Raw genomic sequence first — 14,147 nt, 5'->3', positions numbered from 1 at the left:
TTCAACAGTCAGTTGCTTGTCTTTTTTTCTCTATAACGAAAGCAAGCTTCTTGGGCACAGGGAGAGTATCTTAGCACAGTTCCTGGCACACAGTAGATAGGCATGGATGTATACTGAGTGAATGGAAGAATGAAGCCTGTCCTCTGACATGTCAAACTCAACATGATCACGTTGCTCACCAAATGTCTCCCCAGGTATACATTGCCTGCCTTGGTGAATAGCCCCATAGTCACCACTGCCAGATCTGGGAGATATTCTGGCCTCCTCCTTCTGCCACACCTGCCCTTCCTAAGCAGCCAGCATCATTAGCTCAGAGCTCAGCATCATTCACAGGAAGGAAGTTAATAGCCTTCTAATGGTGCTTCTGAGCCTCACCTCTTCTGGTCCTAATCTTACCCGGGGTCAGTGCCTTATACTCTCCTAGTCTCAGTTTCTTCACCATTACAGTGGAGATAATAAAAGTCCCTGTTCCATAAGGTTGCTGTTTGTTTAAATAAATGAGTCACAGCACCTAGTGCAGTGTCTGGCACATAGTAAGTGCTCATTTGGGACAGTGTTTACCATAATTGCAAGAGAAATACCATTCCCTTAGCTGATGTACAAGATGTTGCTGCACTCCTGTCCCTGCCTGCCTTTCTAGACTTTCATCACCCCCACCTCCATTGGTCTCTTCATTAAGATCACATCGTTCTTTCCTGTTCCTCATCAAGCCAGGCTGTCTCACACCTCTTGGCTTCCTTTTGTCCTCACCCAGCCCAGCAAATCCTAAAAGCCATCTTAAACCTCATTTCCTTTCCTAATTCTTTCCTTCCCTTCACCAGAAAGAGCTATCATGCTCTCCTCTTTACCTTATACTTGACACTGAATATAGGCTATAAATATATTGTCTACATGTGTATTAGATAAAAACGTAGCTAGAGGGAAAGAAGGCTGGTTAAGTTTGGTTTAGATTAATATGTTCGAGCAGGGCTTTGACAGTGTAGAGAGCAAGCATGTGAGGCAGTCCCAGCCCTGTGATCTGCTGAGAACTTGGGCTGGTAGCACCTGCCAGCAGAATCCACATCAATTAGTGGAGCAAAAGCAGAGAGAGGTGGCACTAGCTGAGAAAATGAAAAAGTCAGAGATGGTTTCCAAAGGCATGGCATGGAAGAGCAGATCCAGGTGTGTTTGGAGTGTGCTCTGAAGACCACGGAAACAATCAACATAGAGCTGTCACTGACACTTGTACTCTGTCTATAAAGCAGGCTGTTGTATTGTGGCAGTCATTCAAGTAACTAGATTTGATTTTGAGAGGATAGGTAGCTAATTGAAGATATCTGCTAGGTACACTCACTTCATCCATGCTGCCTATGATGAAAATCTCCTTCGTCAGACCACTCCTTCCAGCGTTCTCAGTGGACCAGGGAAGATTTTAAAGCAGGAACATAGCTAGCTGATTTTATCTGGATCAGCTCTTACTGGCATGAAATAACTGTATTCCATTTACCAGTGTCTGTCTCTTTACTCAGACACCAGGATTTAACTTAATGCTCCTAATTGTGAGGATCAATTTGGACCTATCAGTTTCTAAAACCAGACATCGTTCTGTTGGATCTGCTTGCTTCCTTAATAGCAAGTACGTGACTGGCTTAAACATCCATTTAAAAGAGAAAAAAAAAATGGCTTTTCAGAATGGAGTAAAATCTGTCATCTTAAGCATTTCCTTGTCTGTCCTCTGGAGTATTAATAATCCTAATTATTTTTAAAGCAAGATTTCATCTATTTTCTGGTATATATCCTGCATATTGAATTGAGCTTCAAGATTAAGAAGCTGCTAAACCCCACCCTCAAATTCTATGGCCATTTTCTAACGAAATTCTCTTTAATGGTAACCTGCCTGCAGTTTAAAAATATTAGACATGACAAAGAGGTGGTAGGCAATGTATTTAGTTCAGCTCTTCCCAAACCTTTCCCCATAGCTGTGCACTTTCAGAATTGTTTCTATGAGTGTGTACCAGCCCGAATATTCACATTCCACTTAGCTAGGGGTTTTCCGTGTTGCATAAACCATTTCTATCTCTACATCTGAAGAGGCAGTCAAGGCAAGCTCTATGGCCCTTGCAGAGCTGGAGAACAGCTTGATGATGGGAAAAAAGCACTTGATTGGAGCCATTTAGAGAGTTTGAGAACAAATTGTAATTAAACTTAAGGTCTTCTGATTCCTCCTCCGTTAGCTGATAGTCCCTGTTTTGTTAGGAACAAGAAGTGTTGTGGTTGGTATTGATTTTGTTAAGACTCCAGCTATGATATTTCACAATGGAGATGGAAATAAATACTGGGAGGAAATGTTATACCAAAGCAAAAGAGGTTATTTTACTGTGGCAAGATTGTGGATAGTTTTTTCTTTCCTGATTCTTATTCTCCAAATTTTCAGTAATGTGATTATGTTACATTTTTAATTTTGTAAATTTTAATGATCCCTTATCCATTCTATTTAAGAAAAATATATATTAGAAATAAGCCTTTTTAATGCCTCAGAATTATAATCATAAATACAAGCGATCCTTCTGTCCTGTGATAGAGAACTTCAGAATTTGATGTGGTTTTTCCCTCTAGATCTTGCACTGCTTATACTTACACAACTGTACTCTTATTCTTTATTGTTTGAATATAATATTCTTTCACAAATTTCAAGATTCAGAAAGTGAAAAAGAGCATGCATATATAGATAATTTCCCTCCCTCCCACCCATCCACCTTCCTCAAGCAACCAAATTATTCCCTTACCATGTATCCTTCAGGATATTTTACATACATGTGCCTTTTCATATAAAAATGACAATACTCAATGTAGTATACACTCTGTGCTTGGAGAGCTTTCCAGTTAGATCATAAAACTCTTCCTTGGACCTTTTTTTTTTTTAATTTGTTTTAGTTGTAGATGGACACAATACCTTTATTTTATTTTTATGTGGTGCTGAGGATCAAACCCAGTGCCTCTCACACATGCTAGGCAAGTGTTCTACCACTGAGCTACAGCTGCAACCCTTCCTTGGACCTTTTGATGGTCATTTCTTTGGTCTACTGAATCACACACATACGTCTAACCAATCATTTTTTAATGAAAATTTAAATTTTTTTTCAGTCTTTTACTGAGAACAGTAATTCAATGAATAACTTTGTGCATCATTTTGAATATAAGTTCTCTGATTCATGAATGAGACTATATGTAGATAATTTCCTTGATATAGAAATGTACATTTGTGAGTTTGGTGGATTTTGCCAACTTGCCTACAGTCAGGGTTGTTCAGTTCAGTTTTTACCTTCTGTGTCCTTGCAGGTACCTTTCTTCCTTTATTACCAGGATGTACTGTCACTTCTGTTGTTGCTTTTCTTCCTGTAGCTGCTCTTTTCCTTTCTTCTTTATTGACTCTAAATATGTTATGAACTTAGAAACAACCAAGTTGTTAGAATTGTATCTAAAAGTAGGAGTGTGTGGTTCAAAGTCATGCCTAGAGGGTTGTAGATTAATCATTTGTTTGTTATCATTCTAAGCAATTCCTGCACCTATGAATCAAACCTTTTATTCCAGAGAAGGGAGAAAGACAGTAAACAAGTATACAAATAAGTGACTTTTGCATAAAATAAATGTTATTGAACTTTAGCTTTTACTTTAGAGTTAAAAGCCAATGGGAGCCTACATACCAATATATATTGAGGGTCTGTCTCCATTTACAGCCTGCTTGCTTTCTCTTTGACAGGGAGGAAGAACAGAGAAGGGGCAGGGATCACCTCTACTATAAAACCATAAGCTGACAGGTTCTGGGAGAGTAACGAAAAATAAAAAGAACTATGACCGTAAACAAGCTGCACAGCACAGAGCAGGGTGTCCAGAGATCTGAGTTCCAGCTTTAGTTCTGCCACAAAATGACCATAAATAAGTCACTTAAACTCTAGACTCAATTTTCTCTTCTATTAATTATGGATAATAGATTCATTTGGTATATTTCAAAGTTTTGTATGTGTTAATAAATGTTCTTGAAAAAGAGAGCTCCATGGGAAGGCCATCAGGCCAGCTCTGTGAGGCTTGGCAAAGGAGTCCCCCTGCTCCCCAACACAGCACAGTTCATCAAGCTCACAGCTTGGCAAAGAGGATGGAGTAGAGTGAAAGTAAGATACCCCCTCCTCTCATTGGTAATCTGGGCTCAGGCAGGATCTTACGTCCCACTCCCCTACCCCCTTTAAGCCCAGCATAACACTAAAGAGCTGCCCTGTCTGTAGTCAAATAAATCTGGAAGTGGCTAGATTAAGTAGGATTTTTCAGTGTGACATGTCCCCAGGTTTTAATGTGCCAAAAAACTGCACTTTGAATCACCAATAAAAGAAAGTACTGTGTGGCATATTTCTTTTTTGGAATTTAGAACATCTTTTTTTGTGGGACTAGTATTCCTTGGAACGTGAAAAGAAAAATTGAACAAGATTGTCTTTACCTGTCCTTGTTATTCCAAGATTATGTTCTCATCTGGTTTATTTTAATAACTTCTCCCTCTTTAGTAAAAATTAAGTCCTCACCACTAACACCGCACCATCTCCACACTGTTATCTATGGTTAGCCATTCCCTTGGCTTCATTACATTTTTTTTTTATCCAGGGCTATTTTGTGGAGGAACATACCAGCACACCATTCCACAACCTCTCCTTCAGGATTACTCAAACCTAAACTGAATCTGAGAACTTTGTTTTTAAGTGGTCATTGTCACCAGCATAACAAAACATGGATTATACTAGAATCTGGAACAACTGCAATTAGTGTTCCAATCAAGTGAGATATGTGCTTTTTAAATAAATATATGTGTAAATAGCAAATTTAGGATAATTGTAATGTGATTGTGCTGCTGTCTTCAACTCCTGTTTGTCAGGTGGAGGGGCCTGTTTCCACCCAGATTTTCTCCTTCTTGCCACTCGAATCATGCAGATGCAGGCCTTTGAGTGGGTTCATAAACTGCAGCAGAATCACAGTAGTGGCCCTGAGTTCTTATGGCTTGAACCATAAGTTTATGAATATTGCTGTCAGTAGCTGCTGTCAGTAGCTACTTACAAGCTAAAACAGCAATGTGAAGAGATTCATTTATGTGCATAATGTGATTATCACTACTAAATGTTAAATATTATTTGGTAATACTAATAGGCTAAAAGGTTTAAAAAAATGAACCACTGACCCTGTAAAATGGATTCTGATGTGAATGAAGTGAGATCATAGAAAATAGTGCCAGCTAAAACCATTTATTTTTTAAAATAAAGGACTCATCCATCTGTACCTGATTCATGAGCTGAGTTGTTATTTACACCAGAAGCACCATCAAGCAGTTCATGTTTTTCATAATTCACTTGGCAAGAGTAGGACAGTAGCTCTTAGCTCTTATTGGAACATATTTGGTGTTCACATATAACTCAAGTAATATTTATCTTAACAAGAAAGAAACTTTCTCGCATGTAAACTTTATCACCTAAGAATATCATTGGCTTCTTTCCCTAAGTAATTTTTTAAATTTTCTTTTTAAAAATCCTTTTCATTTGTAATTGAGTTTGAGAGTGGAATCCTTATGCCAGTATGAGGGGTTGTTTAGAATTTAAGAAATCAGCAGAGATACAGTGCTCTATTTTGCAAAATTAACATTCCATGCCAAATTTTGAGATTTCTAAAAAATATCCTCACTAGTCTTAGGGGTCGAGTCTCAACACGGAGAACATGTTCTCAGCCTTGTTGCCCCAGGTGGCTGCTGTGGTGGATTTGTTCACATGCCCGAGCCGTGGCATCAAGGGCGTTCTCCATGTACTCAAGGCTGCCTAATCACTTGTGAAGGCAGTGCCTTTGAGTTTATGGGACTAGCTCAGCTTTTGTTTTCTGTCATCTCAGTTTATGAATACTGCTGTCAGTAGCTGCTGTCCCATTTGTCTCACTGCTTTTACTGTCTCTGTAAAAGATTTTTTTTTCTCTCTCTCTCTTTGCTCTTGGGCTTAAGTACCACCTGAAGAGAGAAGCCTTTTAAGGCCTGGGAGACTGGCCAGTGCCCTTTGTCCTTCTGTTCACCTACTAAAAGGTAGCATTGTTAACCTAATTCAGCAGGGCCCGGACTCAGTATAAACACTGTTCAGTAGAGCCAGAAAGACTAATTGAATTGTACAATACATCATTTTTTAGCAACAGTTTCAAGTGGTTGTACTTTATTTCCTAGAACATTGTCGGTTTTTTCCTCATTGAAGACATTTAGATACAGCAAATATTTAAACATGATAAATAAAAGATTTGATCCAATTCCATCTTTCCTTACTGAATTGCAAACCACCTGAGGACCAGGCCATGCCTGTTTTAACCTCCAGTGAAGACCTGCCTGCTATGGTGTCTGGCATGTACCTGTGTCTATATGATTTAAAAATAAGAGTGAGGATTATTTCATTCAGTCACCTTGTTATTTCCAATCTGGTTAAATATTCAAAGGTTTTGGCTAATTCCAGGTGCCCTTTGTGACCCGGATTTGCAAAAACTATAAACTCCTTTAACTGTGTACCTCTGCAGGATGCCATAAAATCAAACAACAAATAGTTATCTCAAAAATAATTATTTTAGGGGAAAAAATTATTTTTTAAAATGATGCATATTTTTGCCTTCCCATAAATAACATAAACTGTGTTATGAATTTAACAATATAAAAAATGATAATGTTGAATTTTATACATGTGTACCTAAATGTATGTTTTTAATCAACGCACAATAGCCATATATCTAATGATCGCATGTGTATTTTGAGGGGGTTTATGATTGTGTCTGCCTGTTGTACTCTCTTTGGTCCCACCCTGACCACCAAGTGAATTTCTTTCTATTCATCTTTCTGGACCCAAATCCAATGTCTCCTGTTTTTCCAGGCCACCCTGGCTCCTGGCCCTCTAACCAGGAGATGTAATTTATTCCTTCTTTAAGCTAGCAAGGGGCCTCATCCATACCTCTGTAGCAGAGGATAGGGTATGTGTAGTTTTTGTTTTAAATATTTGTCTTTTATACTAAACAAGGAGCCCCTTGAGGGTGAAAACTGTATCCTATTTATCTTCATTAGTACGCTTCTTGTCTAGAGTGTGAAGCATAGTGAATTTTCAATTTTCTTTTTAATAAGCACAGTTATTTGTCTTAATGCTGAATTCCAGCATTACTCCTAGAGAAGTGATAGAAACTTTTTGGAGATATTTTACTTTCCATAAATAGAAAATGAGCCTACTCAGTGTATCACTAGCCAATTTACATCTTAATAATCAGTGAATTGGCATTTAGAGATTCCAAAAAATTACCCAAATATTATGCATTATTTAAGCTACTTCCTCTGTGTCTCTGATTAATTGTATTTCCAGTGCACTATTTATTTCTACTGATGACAATGATATTTTAAAAATCAATTTTCATAATCTTATTTACTACCAGAAAAAGATATAGAGTTGGATGGATATGTTGGTCAGAGTCAGCACAAAGTCAAAGGTGTTCTAATCAGAACAACTTACTGGGCATTGAAGTATTGTGTTCAAGCCTCTTTTCTATTCAGTCACATTATTCTGCATGTAATTTTTTTTTCTTTTTCTTTTTCCTTTGAAAATATCCTTTTATTCCTTTTAATTTTGTAATATGTGTGTGGTTTACTTTTTTTAAAAAAGTGTCTACTTATTTAAAGAGTCATGGACTAAAAATACATATATGTAATTTTTTTTAGAGAGAGAGAGAGAATTTTAATATTTATTTTTTTTAGTTTTTGGCGGACACAACATCTTTGTTTGTATGTGGTGCTGAGGATCAAACCCGGGCGCAAACATGCCAGGCGAGAACGCTATCACTTGAGCTACATCCCCAGCCCCGATATATGTAAATTTTTTAAAATCAGTGTTGATTTTAAGAGGATCCTAATTAATTCTTTTTTCCCTTACTTTCCATTTTGAAATAATCACAGATCCATAGGAAATTGCATAACCAGTACAGAGGTCCTGTGTATCTTTCCCTCAGTTTCCTCCTTTGGTTACATATTAATTAGGTAACTACCAAAAGATATAAAAAACAAACTAGGAAATTAACATTAGTATGATGGGTCGCCATAGTTCAGTGTCATTTTATCACGTGTAGTTTCTTTCTTTTTTTTTTTTTAGAGAGAGAATATCTTTTTTTTTTTTTTTTTTTTTTTTTTGTAGATGGACACAACACAATGCCTTTATTTATTTATTTTTTTGTGTGTGTGGTACTGAGAATCGAACCCGGGTCCCGCCGGAGCTAGGCGAGCATCCTACCGCTGAGCCACAATCCCAGCCCACAAGTGTAGGTTCTCATAATCAAGATACAAAGTTAATGAACTTTTTCCAAGTTTTACCAATGGAGTTTCCAGAAGAGAGAAAGGGAAGCCAAAGTTTGTATTTTGTTTAAGTATGGGCTTTTTAAAAGGTGTGTTCAGAAAATAATGTTACTTTGGTATGTAAGCTTTGGTTCCTAGTTTGAGCTGGTGTGGAAAGCTGATGATTGGCCAGAACTGACTGCCGAAGCTTGTTTTGTAGGTGTCTAAGCAGGCCAAAGAATTCCTGGAGTATGTGTACGAAGAGCCCCTGATCGACATCCAGCAGGAGAACCCCATGCTGTATCTCCACGCCGAGCCACTGGCCACCGTGGTGCGGCTGCGGCAGCGGCTGAAATCGCTCCGAGCCTATTTGTTCAGTTGCCGGGCAGCGGTGGCAGAGGATCTGCGTCGCAGGTAAGAGTCATAAATATTTGATGGCTCCCGGTTGCTTTTCCTTCCTGCCCAAGGAGGATGGTTAGAAGATCTTCAAGGACCTTTCCAACGTGGACCTACTGAAATTCTGTGGGTCTGCCTCTGGGCTGGTCTTTGACTTTCTCTGAGGTCCTCTATTTGTCAAGCAAAATGGAAATCACCTCTCATCATAACTGAAGGGTTTGAACCCACGATCTAGTGCGCAGGACATTGAAGCCTTCTCTTACCAATATGTTAATTTGAGATAATAATCACAAAAGTGTCTTCACTGGTTCTTTATGTAGTGTTTTTTCTTTGTTTTTTGCTTTTCTTGGGGGAAAGTTACTTTTCACAATTTCAATTGTTATTTATCACCAGTAAACAAGCATATTTAAAATATTTAAAAACTAAACATCATTTTCAATGGGAAGTAAGTGGGTGGTTGTTCAAAACTTATTTTCCACACAAATACAGCTCCATAACTGATGCAGGCAGGAGAGCTGGAATTAAAAATACACAGGCCCAGAATTCATTTTTTCATCATTCATCTTTTCTGACCAATGGTGCAGACTGCTTTTCCATAACTGAGTTAGCTCATAGTTCATGGCACACACAAGTCCCAAACAGGCTCACATCCTTAAAATAAAATTGAAGTTAAAATGTGCTTGCTCTCATAAAATTCCTCCTTTTACAGTTAAATTTTATGGGCATTTAAATTCTCACTCTCAGTATATACAAACTAGCTTATACTTGAAATAATTGTGATGATGTTCATAAGTCCCTAAAATACGTTTTAATTTTTCAGTTTTAATAGAAATGACCAGCAGCATACATCAGTCACATTAAATGGAAGTAAGCCTACCCATACAAGAACTTTTGGAAAGAATTAAAATGCTAGAGTTTGCAATTTGAGTTCTGATTAGATCTAAAGAAGTTGGCATAACTCTAGGCATCTGAAGAAGATATTTCAAAAAGAACTAAATGTAAATAGTGAAGGATACATAATATGTAGACGAACTCTCATAAAATAATAATGAAAAGGCAGCTGCCATCAAGCAAAATACTTCTCAGTGGTAGTCATTCTTTTACCTAGTTGTTTTTCAGTATGTGCCAGAAAGTGGTTGGGATTTATTCTTAAAAATGTAGGCAAATCTTAATTTTAAAAGATCAGGGCTTTTTCCAAAAGGCAATAGAAGTATATGTCTCAAGTTAATTTACCAACTAAAATAGGTACAGGATCTTTAGTGTTCAATGTGTGTTTGTTCTGTTATTTTCTGTAGCTTTTGGCTTTGCTCAAAGCTTTTCTTGTGCCAATATATTTGTAGGTTATATGAAAATCTACATGTGGGAATCATGTTAGGTACCTTTCTGCTGTTTTGCTTTGGTTAAAATATTCCAAAGCACAGCACACATTTAGAAATTAAATAGGAGGTCGTCTCCTCTCATGGATGACTAAGAATCCCGACTCTATTCCGGCAGTCTGGTGGTTTACCACCGTGTACTGTGCCTTATGGCCAGACCACCAGGAAAGAAATGAAAGTTTTAGAAATAGGGCAATCCCAAAGCTGTAAGAATGAAGACAGCAGTCCTTTTTTCCTTTCCCTTCAAGTCCTTTCCTGAACTTGTTCATACCATTATATGAAGCAATGCCTGGATCAAGGTATTGAATGGCTAGAGGGAGAGAGGCAGTGAAGAAGGAGAGAGGGATGAATGTTGAGTGTCACTTTAGACCACTGAGCAATCGCTAATAGTACAATTTGGGGGAAGGAAATATCTTTAGATTCTTTTTCTTACTCCCCTATTTGTCACTTAGCAGAGCATCCAACACATCCAATACCCTCAAAAATACTTGTTGAGTGAATGAACAAATGAAAGAAAAAAACAGATCAGATCAATAAAAAAAAATTAGTTCTGTTTCTGAGATATCTCTCAAATTTGTATGCTCTCAGGACTATTGCAGTATCTTTCTCACTAGTCTATCAATTTTTCTTGCTCCAATCCAGTCTTTGCATTAGATAAATTATTAAAGTACAGGCATGGAATTAAAAATCTGCCCAAATCTAGCCTAGTATATTGTTATTTTCTCTCAAACATTCTTCACTTAAAGAAAAATTTAATTATTAGCCATATTGCATTCTGTTGTGGGAATTAAATGGGTTTGTACAATTGAAGTGTTTAAAGTAGTTCTTGTACATAGCAAGTACTCAGGAAATACTATTATTGTTGTTAATACTGCTTTCTTTCCTTAAACTGTGCTTATATCTGGCTTACAAAAATCTTTAATAAAATAGAATGTTTCAATGGAAGTGGGATGGAAGGCTAGCTGCGCCCAAGACTGCAGTTTCTGAAGAGTCAGTGCATACTTTAGCCATGTGGTTGTTTCATTAACAGAGTCTCCCTAAGAGAAAACAATGAGATGTTTATTCCTCTAGAAACTTAGAGGAGGCACACATTAGTTCTTAAATTTTTCATTTTTTTTTTAGATTCCCACCATTCAGATGCTATTAGAATAATGTTTGGGGTACCATTTCTTTGCAACTGAGGACAGAGAGGAGTCTGCTGGTCATCAATAACATTTGTTACAGCCTTTACAGGGGAGGGATTTTTGGGAGGCTGGTCTTGTCTTATTTCAAATCTTTTTGACTCATGTTGAAATATGACTAGTGGAATAATCTCTAAGAGGTTCTCTGAGGTGTCCGTGCTTCCTGCAGCAGCCTCCACTTAATATCAACTCTGCCTTCTTTGTCCATAAAAATAGCTGTAAATTAGAAGAGGTAATATGCTAAAATTCTGTTGCTAGAGGACACCTCATACCTATTTCTTTCACTTATGTATGGAATGGAATTTTCAAAAACAAAATGAGCCAATCATAACCTTTAGAGATGACAGACTTATCCGTCAATATTTAAGGTTCCTTTTGTTTCACCTGAGGATACAACATCTAAAGTGGGGATGGTTAAAACAATGAGGGGAACCTTGTAGACATGACTTTTATATCCCTGATAGAGATTGGAAGAGGGAAGAGTTGCTGGGGCACTGGGGGTTAGGAGCAAGGAGCAAGAGAATACAGTTGTTATCTAGTTGTAAAAGGCATTCTCTCCTGACTGGATTTTACCTCAGTATAAGAGTGGCCATTAATCTCTAGCAAGTAGGCCCAACATGCCGAAGACCTGTCAGCACCATATAAACAGCATAAAGCAAACTGTTAATATTGCTGTCGTGAGAAAACCGAAAACAGACTGATTAATCGTATTGGCGTTCAACAGCCAGGGAGCCAACTTTGGTCGTCGCCTTATTAGGGAAGTCACAGTTTGCTTTTAGGCCTTTCATTATTATGACTGTCCGTTTTCATCCTCACTGTTTTTGTTATTGTTGTTAAATGGACGCCTTGTTCTTAAACCCATACCGAAAGTCTTGACTGGCAGGGGTGATTAGTTTTGCAAAAGTCAGTGTCCTCCTTGAAGCCTAAAATGTTTACAGTGCTGACAGTTCACTGTGTCTGACGACTCCCAGATGGCGACCCTGCTGAATTAGTTCAAGGCCTAGTTAACTTCTCATGAGAAGAATTATTTACCATGTCCACACGCGAAGGTGCATGAGGAACTCTGGAAAATTGTGGCTTGCTTGGCAATGTCAGGACACATCCGGAGCAGCAGCCATTAGGAAAGTCTTTAGGAGGGACACTGAGAAAGCTGCAGGGTGCTCAGCTGAGCACAGGAGCAGTAGGATATGTGTAAATCAGAGGTCACAAATAGGCACCTCAGCTGCGTTTTGTTAGGGTTTACAGGAACAGCACCCACCAAGCTTTGAGATGACAAAATAGTTGCCAACATTTAAACAATCAGGAGTTTTTAGGACATACAAAATGAAGCTTTCTGGTTCCTCTTGGGAAATCTGAAGCTCCAATGTCACAGGGCTTCCCTTGTTCTTGTGTAGCAAATACATTGCTGCCCTTTTTTTCTTAAACCCAGTGCACTTAATTCATTTATGTGGTGCCTGGGTCCATAGGCATTTGAGGTTTTGACCCTGGATACATGTCATTAAATAGTAAGAGTAACAGAGTTTACTGATATTTCAGTTATTAGTTCCGTGGCTCTTATGGGAGGTCCATCTAAAGGGGGGCAAAAGTCTTAAATGTGGTTCTTTCACAAAATAAACATGAAGAAATTTTTAGGATTCGAAGAAATAACACAAGGTCATCTTTAAATTGCATTAGAATATGGGCTGGGATGTCCTAGTGCTTGGTTGGGCTGTTACAACATGCTCCAGAGGCATTTGCATTTGCAGGATAGTGACTTGAGGGACTGGCAGTTGAAGCAACATCCTATAGCAATTCCTTGTCACCACAGAGCTAAAGATTTCCAAGTCCAAGTGGGACAAACTGAGAAAAAGAATAAAATGGGGGCACAAACGGATGTAGTTGGTATTGTAGGCCCTGAAGTTAGACTTGTCCCTTAGCTTAGGGCTCTCCTCTATCTCTTATAACCTTCAGAGCCAGTTGTCTTGCCTATAGATGGCAATAATATTCCACCTCATAGGGAAAGCCTGAGGATTAAGAGAGTTAGTGCCCAGGACAGAGTACATGCTTAGCAAATATTAGCTGCTGTGATACACACACACACACACACACACACACATATTTTAGTTGTTGATGGACCATAGTTAATTAATTAATATGTGGTGCTGAGAATCAAACCCAGTGCCTTGGCAAGCTCTCTATCACTGAGCCACAACCCCAGCCCAGCTGCTGTGATTTTTATTATACACATATCAAAATTCAAAGGAAACAAGAGATAAGTAAGCAGGTGGGAAGAAGCAAAAAGAAGTGAGTCTAGAAGCATCAAAGAACCTGGAATTCAGGGCTTTGCCATGACTTCCTGTGCAGAGCATGCAGCATTCACAGGAGTCATTAGATGTGGACTCTGATTCTCCAGTGGTGATACAAGAAGATCCTTCAGAGACTGGGCCCCTCCTTCTAGCACATTTAATTAATGGCTTGCTCTCCAGTTTTCTTCACCTACACTACTGCTTTAGAAAAACCACCATCTTCTGCTCATACTGCCATCTAAGCTTATATCTTTGGGCATTCCTTTGCCAAAGCTCTCAGATGTCTCCATTTTCTCTTTGCCCACTCACTTCTCACTAGATCCTTTACAGCCTGATGGTGATCGCACTCTGCTTCCACTGCGGCTTTCTCAGGCTCTCTTTTCCTTGACCTTCTGGCCACTGTTGGCCACCTTCCTCGTAGACCTCTCTTCTTCCTGCCCTTCTTTGTCCTCCAGCCTTTCTGCACCTCCCCCTTCTCTGCGCCCTTATTGCTTTCATGTCTTGCTCCTGCTCCCTACAACTAGGAATGGCCAGTGCCTCAGTGCCTTTCTGCATGCTCCTCCAGCCCCTA

The 14,147-nt window shown here is 38.7% G+C and overlaps 1 protein-coding gene across 2 annotated transcripts in view; it reads left to right on the top strand.

Annotated features, from left to right (window-relative positions):
* Plekhm3 (pleckstrin homology domain containing M3) overlaps positions 1–14,147 on the top strand; it is a 219,853-nt gene that overhangs the window by 74,025 nt on the left and 131,681 nt on the right. For both annotated transcript variants that reach the window (XM_046462966.2, XM_046462964.2), the window contains exon 5: positions 8,559–8,752. In XM_046462966.2, the coding sequence (XP_046318922.1) occupies positions 8,559–8,752 (194 nt within the window). The remainder of the gene's footprint in view (positions 1–8,558; positions 8,753–14,147) is intronic.

The sequence above is a fragment of the Marmota monax genome, unplaced genomic scaffold, assembly GCF_021218885.2.
Source record: "Marmota monax isolate L192 unplaced genomic scaffold, Marmota_monax_Labrador192_F-V1.1 WCK01_AAM20220418_F8-fsc00095, whole genome shotgun sequence".
Lineage (NCBI taxonomy): Eukaryota > Metazoa > Chordata > Mammalia > Rodentia > Sciuridae > Marmota > Marmota monax.
The sequence above is the reverse complement of the archived record's forward strand: the minus strand, read 5'-3'. Positions and strand labels throughout refer to the sequence as shown.